The sequence below is a fragment of the Anolis sagrei genome, chromosome 5 (genome assembly GCF_037176765.1).
Source record: "Anolis sagrei isolate rAnoSag1 chromosome 5, rAnoSag1.mat, whole genome shotgun sequence".
Taxonomy (NCBI): domain Eukaryota; kingdom Metazoa; phylum Chordata; class Lepidosauria; order Squamata; family Dactyloidae; genus Anolis; species Anolis sagrei.
In genome coordinates this window covers 195,520,575-195,536,469 of record NC_090025.1, presented here as the reverse complement: position 1 = coordinate 195,536,469, position 15,895 = coordinate 195,520,575, and the positions used below count along the sequence as shown (strand labels likewise).

Genomic DNA, 15,895 nt, shown 5'->3' with positions numbered 1-15,895 from the left:
CAACAGATCTCACAACCTCTGAGGATGCTTGCCACAGATGCAGGCGAAAGGTCAGGAGAGAATGCCTCTAGAACAGGGGTCCTCAAACTGCCATAGAGCCCGGAAAAAAACCTACAACAACCCAACAACAACAAAGCCAGGAAGAAAAACCGTGCTGCATAGTATTCCACCACTACTCCTTCCTCTTCTTGGGCTGCGCTTCGCCTTGGAGGCAGGAGGGGGAAGCCTCGAGTTCTCTCCGGCGGGGCTGCTCCTCTCCTCTCCTCTCTCCTCCTCCTTCCCTCGGTTCTTTCTTCCTTTCTTCCTCCCCTTCTCCTCCTTCTCCCCTCTTTTTGGCTCCCTCCTCGGCCGCATTCTTGGGCGAAAAGGAGGGCAACAAAGGGGGCCTCCCTCCTTCCTTCCTTCCCTCCGAGGCGTGCGCCTTCGCCTCCTTCTCTCCTTCTCTTCTCTTCTCTTCTCGCCTTTTGTTCCAACCGAAGTTTGGGCAAAGTTTTTCCTCCCTTGATTTCTTGGATCCTTTTTTTGTTTGCTGGAAGAGAGCCCAGAGGAGTGGAAAACTCTCCCTCCTCCTCGCCTTCCTGCTTTCTTTCTCTCCCAACTTTTTGGAGTGTCGGGAAAGCTCTCCAAAACTCCGAGAAGGCGCAAAGGAGAAAGTTTGGACAAAGTTCTTTGGGAGGAGAAATTTTCCTTTTTTTTTGGGTTCTATTTTGGGGAAAGAGTTGGGGAAACTCGGCCGGGCCTCCATTGGTTTCCTCCCCCCGATTTTGGATGCTTTTCCTCCCCACTTTTTGTACTTTCCTCGACTTTTTTGGGGTGCCCCCAAACCTCTCCAAACTCAGAGGAGGAGAAAACGCACTCCGGAGAGGGATTTGGAGGCGGAATTCCGAAAAGGAAGAGAGGAAGGGGACTCGGGGGAGGATGGCGTCGGAGCCTCGCCTTCCCTTGGGCCACTTCACCCCATCGCTGCCCCGTTGGGTGGGTCGCAGAGCCCCCTTTTGTCCCCCGACGCGACTCTGTGCGCCCTAAGGAGGAGGAGGAAGCGCCAGGGAGCGAGGGAGGGAGGGAGGGATGGGCCGGCCGTGGGGTCTCTTCTCCCTCGGGGTCGTGGCCTGGCTCTGCCTCTGCCTCTGCCCGGGGCCCCTCGCGTGGAGTGGGGCCGGGGGGTCCTCCGTCCCGGCCAATGGCACCTCCGGGCGGGCTGCCCCTTCGAGGGAGGAAGGAGAGATGGAGGCGCGGTGCAAGCGGGAGGCGCCCTGCGAGCCTTTGGAGCAGAGCCTCTGCCTGGGCTCGCCGCTGCCCTACGCCGCCACTTCCACGCTCCTGGCCGAAGACTCCGACACCCAAGCCGAGGCCAGGCACAAGCTGCTCCTCTGGTCCGGTAAGGAAGGCACCCCCCCCAAAGAGCCCTTTCTCAGCCCCCCAAAAAGGCTTCTTCCCTGCCCTCCACTTAGAAAGAGACACTTGGAAAGAGCTCCTTGCCCCACCCCAGCCATTCCACAGATATATAAACCCATTGTCCTAATTCCAACAGACCTCACAACCTCTGAGGATGCTTGCCATAGATGCAGGCGAAACGTCAGGAGAGAATGCCTCTAGACCATGGTCATACAGCCCGAAAAAACCTACAACAACCCAGTGATTCCGGCCATGAAAGCCTTCGACAATACTTGGAAAGAAGTTTGCTTTGGGCAGCTTCTTTCCTTTCCTTGCATGCCTCCAAGCAGGGAAATCTCATCCAAGCCTCCCCAATGGATGGCCATGCAACCTCTGCTTAAAAGCCTCCAAAGAAGGAGCCTCCCTCCACCACACTCTGGGCAGGCTTCTTCCCCCCAAAGGAGCCCTTGCTCAGTCCCCAAAAAGGCTCCTTCTCTGTCCTGCTGCACTTGGAGACACTTGGAAAGAAGTGAGCCTTGGGCAGCTTCTCTCTTTTCCTTGCATGCCTCCAAGCAAGGAAATCCCATCCAAGCCTCCCCAATGGATGGCCATCCTGCCTGTTACAAAGCCCCCAAAGAAGGAGCTTCCATCACACTCTTGGACAGGCTTCTTCCCCCCAAAGGAGCCCTTGCTCAGCCCCCAAGGCTTCACCCCCAAGAAGTCTCCTTCTCTGCCCTGCTGCGCTTGGAGACACTTGGAAAGAAGTTTGCTAAGCTCCTTCTCTGCCCTCCACTTGGAAAGAGACACTTGGAAAGAAGTGAGTTTTGGGCAGCTTCTTTCTTTTCCTTGCATGCCTCCAAGCAGGGAAATCCCATCCAAGCACCCCCCAAGAGATGGCCATCCTGCCTGCTACAAAGCCCCCAAAGAAGGAGCTTCCACCACACTCTTGGGCAGGCTTCTTCCCCCCAAAGGAGCCCTTTCTCAGCCCCCAAAGCTTCCCCCCAAGAAGTCTCCTTCTCTGCCCTGCTGCACTTGGAGACACTTGGAAAGAAGTTTGCTTTGGGCAGCTTCCCTCTTTTCCTTGCGTGCCTCCAAGCAAGGAAATCCCATCCAAGCCTCCCCAACGGATGGCCATGCAGTCTCTGCTTAAAAGCCTCCAAAGAAGGAGCCTCCACAAAACTGCAGGGCAGAGAGTTCCACTGCTGAACAGCTCTGACTGTTCTTTCTTTTCCTTGCATGTCTCCAAGCAGGGAAGTCTCATCCAAGCCTCCCCAATGGATGGCCATCCTGCCTGTTTCAAAGCCCCCAAAGAAGGAGCTTCCACCACACTCTTGGGCAGGCTTCTTCCCCCAAAGGAGCCCTTTCCCAGCCCCCAAGGCTTCACCCCCAAGAAGTCTCCTTCTCTGCCCTGCTGCGCTTGGAGACACTTGGAAAGAAGTTTGCTAAGCTCCTTCTCTGCCCTCCACTTGGAAAGAAACACTTGGAAAGAAGTGAGTTTTGGGCAGCTTCTTTCTTTTCCTTGCATGCCTCCAAGCAGGGAAATCCCATCCAAGCACCCCCCAAGAGATGGCCATCCTGCCTGCTACAAAGCCCCCAAAGAAGGAGCTTCCACCACACTCTTGGGCAGGCTTCTTCCCCCCAAAGGAGCCCTTTCTCAGCCCCCAAAGCTTCCCCCCAAGAAGTCTCCTTCTCTGCCCTGCTGCACTTGGAGACACTTGGAAAGAAGTTTGCTTTGGGCAGCTTCTCTCTTTTCCTTGCATGCCTCCAAGCAGGGAAATCTCATCCAAGCACACCCAAGAGATGGCCATCCAGCCTCTGCTTAAAAGCCTCCAAAGAAGTAGCCTCCACCACACTTTTGGGCAGGCCTCTTCCCCCCAAAGGAGCCCTTTCTCAGTCCCCAAGAAGGCTCCATCCCTGCCCTGCAAAGAGACACTTTGTGTGAGCTTTGGGCAGCTTCTCTTTTTTCCTTGCATGCCTCCAAGCAGGGAAATCTCATCTAAGCCTCCCCAATGGATGGCCATCCTGCCTGTTTCAAAGCCTCCAAAGAAGGAGCTTCCATCACACTTTTGGGCAGGCTTCTTCCCCCAAAGGAAGGTGAAGCCTTGGGGGCTGAGAAAGGGCTCCTTTGGGGGGAAGAAGCCTGCCCAAGAGTGTGGTGGAGGCTCCTTCTTCTCAGCCCCCAAAGCTTCACCCCAAAAAGTCTCCTTCTCAGCCCTGTACTTGGAAAGAGACACTTGGAAAGAAGTGAGTTTTGGGCAGCTTCTTTCTTTTCCTTGCATGCCTCCAAGCAGGGAAATCTCATCCAAGCCTCCCCAATGGATGGCCATCCTGCCTGTTACAAAGCCCCCAAAGAAGGAGCCTCCACCAGACTCTTGGGCAGGCTTCTTCCCCCCAAAGGAGCCCTTGCTCAGCCCCCAAAAAAGGCTCCTTCTCTGCCCTGCTGCACTTGGAGACACTTGGAAAGAAGGGAGCTTTGGGCACCTTCTTTCCTTTCCATGCATGCCTCCAAGCAGGGAAATCCCACCCAAGCCTCCCTAATGGATGGCCATCCAGGCTGTTTCAAAGCCTCCAAAGAAGGAGCTTCCACCACACTCTTGGGCAGGCTTCTTCCCCCCAAAGGAGCCCTTTCTCAGTCCCCAAAAAGTCTCCTTCTCAGCCCTGTACTTGGAAAGAGACACTTGGAAAGAAGTGAGCCTTGGGCAGCTTCTCTCTTTTCCTTGCATACCTCCAAGCAAGGAAATCCCATCCAAGCCTCCCCAATGGATGGCCATCCTGCCTGTTTCAAAGCCTCCAAAGAAGGAGCCTCCACCGCAGTCTTGGGCAGGCTTCTTCCCCCCAAAGGAGCCCTTGCTCAGTCCCCAAAAAGGCTCCTTCTCTGCGTTCCACTTGGAAAGAGACACTTGGAAAGAAGGGAGCTTTGGGCAGCTTCTCTCTTTTCCTTGCATGCCTCCAAGCAGGGAAATCTCATCCAAGCCTCCCCAATGGATGGCCATCCTGCCTGTTACAAAGCCCCCAAAGAAGGAGCCTCCACCAGACTCTTGGGCAGGCTTCTTCCCCCCAAAGGAACCCTTGTTCAGCCCCCCAAAAAAGTCTCCTTCTCAGCCCTGTACTTGGAAAGAGACACTTGGAAAGAAGGGAGGTTTGGGCAGCTTCTCTCTTTTCCTTGCATGCCTCCCAGCAGGGCAATCTCATTCAAGCACCCCCAAGAGATGGCCATGCAGACTCTGCTTAAAGGCCCCCAAAGAAGGAGCCTCCACCACACTTTTGGGCAGGCCTCTTCCCCCCAAGGAGCCCTTGCTCAGCCCCCAAGAAGGCTCCTTCTCTGCCCTGCTGCACTTGGAGACACTTGGAAAGAAGTGAGCTTTGGGCAGCTCCTCTCTTTTCCTTGCATGCCTCCAAGCAGGGAAATCTCATCCACACCTCCCCAATGGATGGCCATCCTGCCTGTTTCAAAGCCTCCAAAGAAGGAGCTTCCATCACACTTTTTCGGCAGGCTTCTTCTCCCCAAAGGAGCCCTTTCTTAGCCCCCCAAGGCTTCCCCCCAAGAAGTCTCCTTCTCTGCCCTGCTGCACTTGGAGACACTTGGAAAGAAGTTTGCTTTGGGCAGCTTCTCTCTTTTCCTTGCATGCCTCCAAGCAGGGAAGTCTCATCCAAGCACCCCCAAGAGATGGCCATCCAGCCTCTGCTTAAAAGCCTCCAAAGAAGGAGCTTCCACCACACTCTTGGGCAGGCTTCTTCCCCCCAAAGGAGCCCTTTCTCAGCCCCCCCAAAAGTCTCCATCTCTGCCCTCCACTTGGAAAGAGACACTTGGAAAGAAGTGTGCTTTGGGCAGCTTCCTTACTTTCCTTGCATGCCTCCAATCAGGGAAATCCCATCCAAGCACCCCCAAGAGATGGTCATGCAGCCTCTGTTTAAAAGCCTCCAAAAAAAGGAGCCTCCCTCCAACACACCCCAGGGCAGAGAGTTCCACTGCTGAACAGCTCTGGCTGTTCTTTCTTTTCCTTGCATGCCTCCAAGTGCTGGAAGCCCCTTTTTGTGTGTGCCATAGAATTAAAACACCATAGAAGTCTTTTAAACCACTAAATTAAAAGAGACCCCCAAAGGGCATCCAGTCCAACCCCTTTCCAAAGCCTTCATGCAGGAAAAGCAACAATCCTAAAATCCTAGAGTTGGAAGAGACCTGGTGGGCCACCCAGTCCAAGCCCTTTCTGCCAAGAAGCAGGAAAATCTCATTCAAAGCACCCCCAACAGATAGCCATCCAGCTTGTACAATGTGAGTGCATCCAAAATTTTCTCCCAACGTTTTGGAAAGCAGGAAGAGGAAGATGACATATTGTTGTTTTTTGCATTGGTTTTCAGTGCCAGATATTTTGGGCTCTGTGGGCTTGCATGGAGAGCTGCATTCATTCCACAGTGCAGAGGCACCCTCATATTATTATTATTATTATTATTATTATCATCATTATTATTTGAAACACAACAAGATCACTCTGCTCGCTGTCGGACCCTTCCCAAATGTCTAGGACTGTGTGATGTATCGACTATTAATGCGTGCAGATCCCAGTAAGGTGGCCTTCTGCAGCTGGCAGGTGGTAATCTTGTCAGCGCCTATTGTGTTCAAGTGCAGGCCAAGGTCTTGAGGCACTGCACCCAGTGTGCCGATCACCACTGGGACCACTTTTCCTGGCTTGTGCCAGAGTCTTTGCAGTTTGATCTTTAAATCCTCATATCGTGTCAGCTTTTCCAGTCGCTTGTCATCAATCCTGCTGTCACCTGGGATTGCAACATCGACAATCCATACTTTGTTTTTTAACACGATTGTGAGGTCAGGAGTCTTGTGCTCCAAAACTCTGTCTGTCTGAATTCAGAAGTCCCAGAGTAGCTTATACAATCATAGAATCCTAGAATCAAAGAGTTGGAAGAGACCTCCTGGGCCATCCAGTCCAACCCCATTCGGCCAAGAAGCAGGAATGTTGCATTCAAATCACCCCTGACAGATGGCCATCCAGCCTCTGCTTAAAAGCTTCCAAAGAAGGAGCCTCCACCACACTTCAGGGCAGAGAGTTCCACTGCTGAACGGCTCTCACAGTCAGGAAGTTCCTCCTCATGTTCAGGTGGAATCTCCTCTCTTGTAGTTTGAAGCCATTGTTCCATTGCGTCCTAGTCTCCAGGGAAGTAGAAAACAAGCTTACTCCCTCCTCCTCCCTGTGGCTTCCTCTCACATATTTATACATGGCTATCATATCCCCTCTCAGCCTTCTCTTCTTCAGGCTAAACATGCCCAGCTCTTTAAGCCGCTCCTCATAGGGCTTGTTCTCCAGACCCTTGATCATTTTAGTTGCCCTCCTCTGGACACATTCCAGCTTGTCAATATCTCTCTTGAATTGTGGTGCCCAGAATTGGACACAATATTCCATGTGTGGTCTAACCAAGGCGGAATAGAGCATAGGGAGCATGACTTCCCTAGATCTGTTGATGCAGGCCAACATCCCATTGGCTTTTTTGCCGCCACATCACATTGTTGGCTCATGTTCATTCTCGTGTTCATTCTCTGAAACTTTTTCCGGCTTGTGATCCCACCCGTTCTTTGTCGCAGACAGTGGTATTTGTGGCACAAGTTCCAATGAGTCGTCTGAGCAAGGGTGTTGTGCCTCTGCTTGGAGTCTGTCTGCGCAATCTTCTTGCAGCAGCTGAGGATGGGATCTGTTGTTTCATCTGCTTCCTTGCAGAGTCTACACTTGGGATCTGTCGTTGACTTTTCAATTCTGGCTTTGTTATTATTAATATTAGGTTTATTTATAGCCCTGCTTTTCCTCTCTGCAAAAGAGATGCATCTCCTTTGATCAATACATCAATTTTCCCTTGAAGACTCTTCAACCCAAAGCCAAGAAGAAATGGAAATTAGTTGAAATCAGAAACATGCAAAGGGGAAATGGAGTTCAGGCCATTATCTGGATTCGGAAGAAGGTGTGATCAATGCACTTTGAAGCACGGCTGCTTCTAAATGCTTGAGGAGAAAGGGTGATGAAAAGGGCAACGTGTCCTCAAAACAGAGATATAATGACTGGGGATGATGGGAGATAATAATAATCATAATAGAATCATAGAATCATAGAATCCAAGAGTTGGAAGAGACCTCCTGGGCCATCCAGTCCAACCCCAATCTGCCAAGAAGCAGGAATATTGCATTCAAATCACCCCTGACAGATGGCCATCCAGCCTCTGTTTAAAAGCTTCCAAAGAAGGAGCCTCCACTACACTCCGGGGCAGAGAGTTCCACTGCTGAACGGCTCTCACAGTCAGGAAGTTCTTCCTCAGGTTCAGATGGAATCTCCTCTCTTGTAGTTTGAAGCCATTGTTCCATTGCGTCCTAGTCTCCAAGGAAGCAGAAAACAAGCTTGCTCCCTCCTCCTCCCTGTGGCTTCCTCTCACATATTTATACATGGCTATCATATCTCCTCTCAGCCTTCTCTTCTTCAGGCTAAACATGCCCAGTTCCCTAAGCCACTCCTCATAGGGCTTGTTCTCCAGACCCTTGATCATTTGAGTCGCCCTCCTCTGGACACATTCCAGCTTGTCAATATCTCTCTTGAATTGTGGTGCCCAGAATTGGACACAATATTCCAGGTGTGGTCTAACCAAAGCAGAATAGAGCATGGGGAGCATTACTTCCCTAGATCTAGACACTAGGCTCCTATTGATGCAATAATACTAATCTTATTTCTTATTGCCTCTCCTCGTGGCATAATAGTAATCATAATAATACATAATTATTTTATTTCTTATCCACTTCTCCTTGTGGCTCAAACCAGGTAACGACATCACTGAAAACACGTAGTCATTATGTCAAATGCACACATTAAGCCATACTTCTACAAAATACACAAGAGTAAAATACACAGGACAATGATTAAAATATGGACACAACTGTGTCCAGAGGAGGGCGACTCAAATGATCAAGGGTCTGGAGAACAAGCCCTATGAGGAGCGGCTTAAGAAGCTGGGCATGTTTAGCCTGAAGAAGAGAAGGATGAGAGGAGACATGATGAGGGCCATGTATAAATATGTGAGAGGAAGCCACAGGGAGGAAGGAGCAGATCAGGGGTCTGGAGAACAAACCCTATGAGGAGCGGCTTAAGGAGCTGAGCATGTTTAGCCTGAAGAAGAGAAGGCTGAGAGGAGATATGATAGCCATGTATAATAAATATGTGAGAGGAAGCCACAGGGAGGAGGGAGCAGATCAGGGGTCTGGAGAACAAACCCTATGAGGAGCGGCTTAAGGAGCTAGGCATGTTTAGCCTGAAGAAAAGAAGGCTGAGAGGAGATATGATGATAGCCATGTATAAATATGTGAGAGGAAGCCACAGGGAGGAGGGAGCAAGCTTGTTTTCTGCTTCCCTGGAGACTAGGACGCTGAACAATGGCTTCAAACTCCAAGAGAGGAGATTCCATCTGAACATGAGGAAGAACTTCCTGACTGTGAGAGCCGTTCAGCAGTGGAACTCTCTGCCTCAGAGTGTGGTGGAGGCTCCTTCTTTGGAAGCTTTGAAACAGGCTGGATGGCCATCTGTCAGGGGTGATTTGAATGCAATATTCCTGCTTCTTGGCAGAATGGGGTTGGACTGGATGGCCCAGGAGGTCTCTTCCAACTCTAGGATTCTAGGATTCTATGACATTCTTCAAATCACATCTAGGGAATGTTCCTTTTGGAAGGGACTACGGTGTTGCACTCCAGACCAGGAAAAAGCCCTCTGATCTTAAACATCACACAGTTGAGTAGGAAAACAATCATTTTTAAAGATAATTAAAAATCAGAAAAGTAAAAAAGCACTTTAAAGGAATAGATAAATCCAATTAGGTAGGAAGATAAGCCGGAACAAAGTAGTCCAAGGTAATAATCCATCAAAGTCCATGAAAAACAAAGACAAAAACTTCTCCAATAAAATCCAAGGAACCAGGAAACATGAATCAAAGCATGAATATAAAATCATGTTGTTGTTCATTCGTTCAGTCGTCTCCGACTCTTTGTGACCTCATGGACCAGCCCACGCCAGAGCTCCCTGTCGGCCGTCACTACCCCCAGCTCCTTCAAGGTCAGTCCAGTCACTTCAAGGATGCCATCCATCCATCTTGCCCTTGGTCGGCCCCTCTTCCTTTTTCCTTCCATTTTCCCCCATCATCATTGTCTTCTCTAGGCTTTCCTGTCTTCTCATGATGTGGCCAAAGGACTTAAACTTGTCTCTAGTCTCCTTCCCTCCAGTGAGCAGCCGGGCTTTATTTCCTGGAGGATGGACTGGTTGGATCTTCTCGCAGTCCAAGGCACTCTCAGAACTTTCCTCCAGCACCACAGCTCAAAAGCATCTCTCTTCCTTCGCTCAGCCTTCCCTAAGGTCCACCTCTCACATCCGTAGGTGACTACAGGGAATACCATGGCTTTGACTAGGCAATGGATCTTTTGTTGTAATAAAATCATAGAATCCAAGAATCAAAACCATGAAACAAGACACTTAAGCAAGAATCTTTCCAAGCAAAGCTTCCATGAAACAAGGAAACAAGGACTTAACTTGGACTTAACCATGAAACAAGGACTTAACTTGATTCCAAACGATGCTTCATCTGACTACATCTCCTGTACTTGAGACTTTTATCTCCTCGTTAAGCTATGTCCCAAATGCACAGAAATTGGTTTCGTTTTAGTTTAGAGTCGCTTATCTTTCTCTCTCTGAGCCTGGTGGAACGCCGAAGCCACTGTTCGGCTTTTCTGTTTTGACTAATCTCCTCCCGTATATCTATTTGCTCATTAATTTCTGCAGCTGGGCCAGGTGCCGAGGTGTTCTCAAGCCCCAAATCCTGGGAACTCTCTGATAGCAATTCAGGGAGTACACCATCATCCCCACACCCTTCAGGGACACTCTCATGGGAAACTACACTTTGAACAGGGTCAAGAGACCTCATGGGCCATCCAGTCCAACCCCATTCTGCCAAGAAGCAGGAATATTGCATTCAAATCACCCCTGATAGATGGCCATCCAGCCCCTCCTCTGTGCTGTTCCTACCTAATTGGATTTACCTATTCCTTTAAAGTGCTTTTTACTTTTCTGCTTTTTAATTATCTTTAAAAAATGATTGTTTTCCTACTCAACTGTGTGGTGTTTAAAATCAGAGGGCTTTTCCCGGTCATTCTCTGCATCAGTATCATTGACCAAACCATTGCCATCTTGAAACTCGTTGTCATCACTCCCCACATCTCAAGCACCCTGGTCCTTAAACACAATCAAAGGCTGAGCTCCAACATACGATCCTCCTCACTGCTATATAATGCATATGTCTTTGCTGGAAATCATTGTGTTTGTTGTTCTCTCCCCTTTCTTTGCAAGGCCTGCGCAATGCTCCCCGTTGTTGGGACGTGATCCAGCCCCTCCTCTGCGCCGTCTACATGCCCAAGTGCGAGGGCGGCAAGGTGGAGCTGCCCAGCCAGACCTTGTGCCAAGCCACACGTGGCCCTTGCACCATCGTGGAGCGGGAGCGCGGCTGGCCGGACTTCCTCAAGTGCTCCACTGACCGTTTCCCGGAAGGATGCCCGGTAAGGAATCACTATTACTCCCCCATTGCACAGGGATCATAGAATTGGAAGGCACCACTTGAGGTTATCTAGTCCAACCCCTTCCTCTAGGCAGGATGACACAATGATGTTGACGTGGGTGCTGCCGGCTTCCTCTTGCAGAACGAGGTCCAGAACCTGAAGTTCAACACCTCAGGGCAGTGCGAGGCGCCCCTGGTCCGGACGGACAACCCCAAGAGCTGGTACGAGGACGTGGAGGGCTGTGGCGTCCAGTGCCAGAACCCCCTCTTCACCCTCTCCGAGCACCAGCAGATGCACCGCTACATCGCCGCCTTCAGCTCCCTCACCATCTTCTGCACCTTCTTCACCCTGGTGAGATCCACGGGGACTGCATTGTTGTTGTTGTTATTGTTGTTAAAAGTATGGATTCTCATGGTTTAAAACAGGATGCATGTTCCTTCTGCTGTTGCTATTATATGTTGTTGTTGTTGTTGTTGTTATTTTAAGCATGGTTTCCCATGGTTAACAATGAATGGGATGCATATTGCTTTTGCTGTTATTGTTATATATTGTTGTTGTTGTTCCTTCAAGCGTGGTTTCCCATGGTTAACAATGGGACGCATGTACCTTCTGCTGTTGCTGTTATATGTTGTTGTTGTTTTAAACATGGTTTCCCATGCTTAACAATGAGATGCATGTTACTTCTGTTGTTGCTCTTATATGTTGTTTTTGTTGTTGTTTTAAGCATGGTTTCCCATGGTTAACAATGGGATGCATGTTCCTTCTGCTGTTGTTGTTATATGTTGTTGTTGTTGTTGTTCTTTTAAGCATGGTTTCCCATGGTTAACAATAGGACGCATGTTGCTTCTGCTGTTGTTGTTATATATTATTGTTGGTGTTGTTGTTGTTTCAAGCATGGTTTCCCATGGTTAACAATCGGATGCATGTTGCTTCTGCTGTTGTTGTTATATGTTGTTGTTTTAAGCATGGTTTCCCATGGTTTAAAACAGGATGCATGTTGCTTCTGCTGTTGCTGTTATATGTTGTTGTTGTTGTTTTAAACATGGTTTCCCATGGTTAACAATGGGATGCATGTTGCTTTTGCTGTTGCTGCTATATGTTGTTGTTGTTGTTTCAAGCATGGTTTCCCATGGTAAAAAATGGGACGTATGTTCCTTCTCCTGTTGTTGTTATATGTTGTTGTTGTTGTTGTTTAAGCATGGATCCCCATGGGTAAAAACGGGATGCATGTTCCTTCTGCTGTTATTGTTATATGTTGTTGTTGTTGTTTTAAGCATGGTTAAAAATGGGATGTATGTTCCTTCTGCTGTTGTTATATGTTGTTGTTGTTCTTTTAAGCATGGTTAAAAATGGGATGCATGTTGCTTCTCCTGTTGTTGTTATATGTTGTTGTTGTACTTTTAAGCATGGATCTCCATGGGTAAAAACGGGATGCATGTTCCTTCTGCTGTTATTGTTATATGTTGTTGTTGTTTTAAGCATGGTTAAAAATGGGATGCATGTTGCTTCAGCTGTTGTTGTTATATGTTGTTGTTGTTGTTCCTTCAAGCATGGTTTCCCATGGTTAACAATGGGGTGCATGTTGCTTCTGCTGTTGCTGTTATATGTTGTTGTTGTTGTTGCTTCAAGCATGGTTTCCCATGGTTAAAAATGGGATGCATGTTCCTTCCGCTGTTGCTCTTATATGTTGTTTTTGTTGTTGTTTTAATCATGGTTTCCCATAGTTAACAATGGGACGCATGTTCCTTCTGCTGTTGTTGTTATATACTGTTGTTGTTGTTGTTGTTTCAAGCATGGTTTCCCATGGTTAACAATCGGATGTGTGTTGCTTCTGCTGTTATTCTTAAATATTGTTATTGTTTCAAGCATGGTTTCCCATGGTTAAAAATGGGACGCAAGTTCCTCCTGCTGTTGCTGTTATATGTTGTTGTTGTTGTTCTTTTAAGCATGGATCCCTATGGTTAAAAATGGGATGCATGTACCTTCTGCTGTTGTTATATGTTATTGTTGTTTTAAGCATGGAATTCTATGGTTAAAACGGGATGCATGTTGCTTCTGCTGTTGTTATGTATTGTTGTTGTTGTTTTAAGCATGGAATCCCATGGTTAAAAATGGGACACATGTTCCTTCTGCTGCTGTTGTTGTTATTGTTGTTTTAAGCATGGTTTCCCATGGTTAAAAACGGGATGCACGTTGCTTCAGTTGTCGTTGTTATATGTTGCTGTTGTTTTAAGCATGGTTTCCCATGATCAACAAACTTCACGACTTCTGAAGATGCCTGCCACAAGTGCAGGCGAAACGTCAGGAGAGAATGCTTCCAGAACATAGCCATATAGCCCGAAAAACCTACAACAACCTACAACAACCCAGGAATGCATGTTGTTTCTGCTGTTGATGTTATATGTTGTTGTTGTTGTTGTTATTTTAAGCATGGTTTCCCATGGTTAAAAATGCGACGCATGTTGCTACTGCTGTTGCTGTCACTATTACCGTATATGTTGCTGCTGCTGTTGCCATTATTATTATTATTGTTATTATTGTTGTTGTTATTATTAGCATGGTTTTCCATGGTTGCAAATGGAACACATGCTACTCGTGTTGTTATATTATTATTATTATTATTATTAACCATTCTGTAGCTGTGATTATATTATTATCATCCATGGTTAAAATTGGATTATTATTATTATTATTTGCATGGTTTTCCATGGTTACAAATGGAACGCGCATGCTACTCCTGCTGTTATATTATTATTATTAATTATTCTGTAGTTGTGATTATATTATCGTCATCGTCATCATCCATGGTTAAAAGTGGATTATTTTTATTTATTTATTTAGAGCTTTAATACCCGGTCTACTCGACCTCCAAATAACAACAGAGAATCAATATACAAATAAACTAAAGCATAATAACATCATGGTACATTAATACATTAAAACACAGTAAAATACAGATCAAGAATTTCTCATGGTTAAAAATACTACAAATGTTGCTGCAGAATTTTGCTGTTGTTGTTGTAATATTATTATTAGTACTATTAATAATATCTGTTTCCCATAGATGAACAAGGGATCTGTGCTGCTGCTGAATTCTGCTGTTGTTGTTGTGTTATTGTTATTGTTATTATTGTTTGCAGTTTGATAAACTTTTTTCATTTTTAATGATAGAACTAATTAGGAAAGACATCGTATGTGTTTAATTCTGTTTTAATGTTTGCATTTTTGTATATTTTTAAATTGTATACTAATACTTTTATGTCAATATGCCAAGCCACTTTGAGTCCCCTTCAGGGGAGATAAAATGGGATACACACACACAATAACAACAACAACAACAACAATAACAACCCAAGAACAGAACTCGTGTTAGATAGTGTAATAATAAAAACAGTAAGGGTTGCTGTGAGTTTTTCGGGCTCACAGCAACCCAGTGATTCCAGCCATGAAAGCCTTTGACAACACAATACTACTACTACTACTACTACTACTAATAATAATAATAATAATAATACGATAATGATTTGAAAAGGAGAGGGGAGAGCAAATCTTGGAGCCTGTCCTTTCGCCCTTAGGCCACTTTTGTTGCCGACTGGAAGAACTCGAACCGCTACCCGGCGGTCATCCTCTTCTACGTCAACGCCTGCTTCTTCATGGGGAGCATCGGCTGGTTGGCCCAGTTCATGGATGGCGCCCGGATGGAGATCGTGTGCCGCGCCGACGGGACCATGCGCCTCGGAGAGCCCACGTACGTCCCTCCTTGCCATAAAACCATACAAGCCAGACGGGGCCCCCAGAGGCCATCTAGTCTAACCCCTGTTCTGCCAGGCAGGAAGGCACACTCTAAGCCCTCCTAACATCTTGACCAATCCTTCCCTTCTTCCCTGCAGCTCCAACGAGACGCTCTCCTGCGTCATCATCTTCGTCATCGTCTACTACTCCTTGATGTCGGGCGTCATCTGGTTTGTGATGCTGACCTATGCGTGGCACACCTCCTTCAAGGCGCTGGGCACCACCTACCAACCGCTGCTGGGCAAGACCTCCTACTTCCACCTGATCACCTGGTCCATCCCCTTCGTCCTCACCGTCGCCATCCTGGCCGTTGCCCAGGTAAAGCTCTATCAGTGCAATCCTGCATGCATGGCTTCATCCCCTTTACACACCGTAGAATCCTGCATGCATGGTTTCATCATATTTATACAACATTTAATCCTGCATGCATGGCTTTGTCACCTTTGTACACCATGCAGTCTTGCATTCATGGTTTCATCACTTTTACCCATGATGCGATCATGATTTCATCACCTTTACACACCATGCAATCCTTCGTGCATGTTTTTATCACTATTACACACCATTCAATCCCCTTTGTCCTCACTGTCGCCATCCTGGCCGGCACCCACGTAATGCTCTGTCAGTGCAATCCTGCATTCAAGGCTTCATCCTCTTGACACACCGTGCAATCTTGCATTCATGGTTTTATCACTTTTGCACACCTGTTGCTACTCAGGGCAGTTTTCACCTTGTGCTGTAGGTTTGGAAAATGCCAATGTTCCTGAAATTAGTGAGGAAGGAACTTCTGTAGATTTGGAAAATGAAAGTACCAGTGTTCATGAGAATGTTTCAGAGGGAAGCCATGACCATTCCCTCCCTTCTGCACCTGTTAACTGTAATGACAACAGAAGGGGCCAAATTTGGGAAGACAGAAGTAAATCACTCAGTTTGCGTCGATCCTCCCGAATTCAAGAATTAAAAACATTGGCTTCAAAGAAGAAGGGCGGTTCACGGAACCAATTCTTGAGCTTTAATTGCCTTACGCTGGGCTGACTGTCTCAGTTCAGGCATCGTTTCAGAATTGATGAAGACCTTGCCAGTTCTCCCGGTTCCCTGGCCATAGTTTGGGAAGATTTCTAGGATATCAAGTACGGTTAGTGGATT

The 15,895-nt window shown here is 47.5% G+C and overlaps 1 protein-coding gene across 1 annotated transcript in view; it reads left to right on the top strand.

Annotated features, from left to right (window-relative positions):
- The first annotated feature begins 228 nt into the window (after nucleotides 1–228).
- SMO (smoothened, frizzled class receptor) overlaps nucleotides 229–15,895 on the top strand; it is a 29,875-nt gene continuing 14,208 nt past the window's right edge. The window contains exons 1-5 of the mRNA XM_060776368.2: nucleotides 229–1,378; nucleotides 10,752–10,957; nucleotides 11,099–11,308; nucleotides 14,533–14,705; nucleotides 14,848–15,067. Coding sequence (XP_060632351.2) covers nucleotides 1,069–1,378; nucleotides 10,752–10,957; nucleotides 11,099–11,308; nucleotides 14,533–14,705; nucleotides 14,848–15,067 — 1,119 coding nt within the window. The 5' untranslated portion in view covers nucleotides 229–1,068. The remainder of the gene's footprint in view (nucleotides 1,379–10,751; nucleotides 10,958–11,098; nucleotides 11,309–14,532; nucleotides 14,706–14,847; nucleotides 15,068–15,895) is intronic.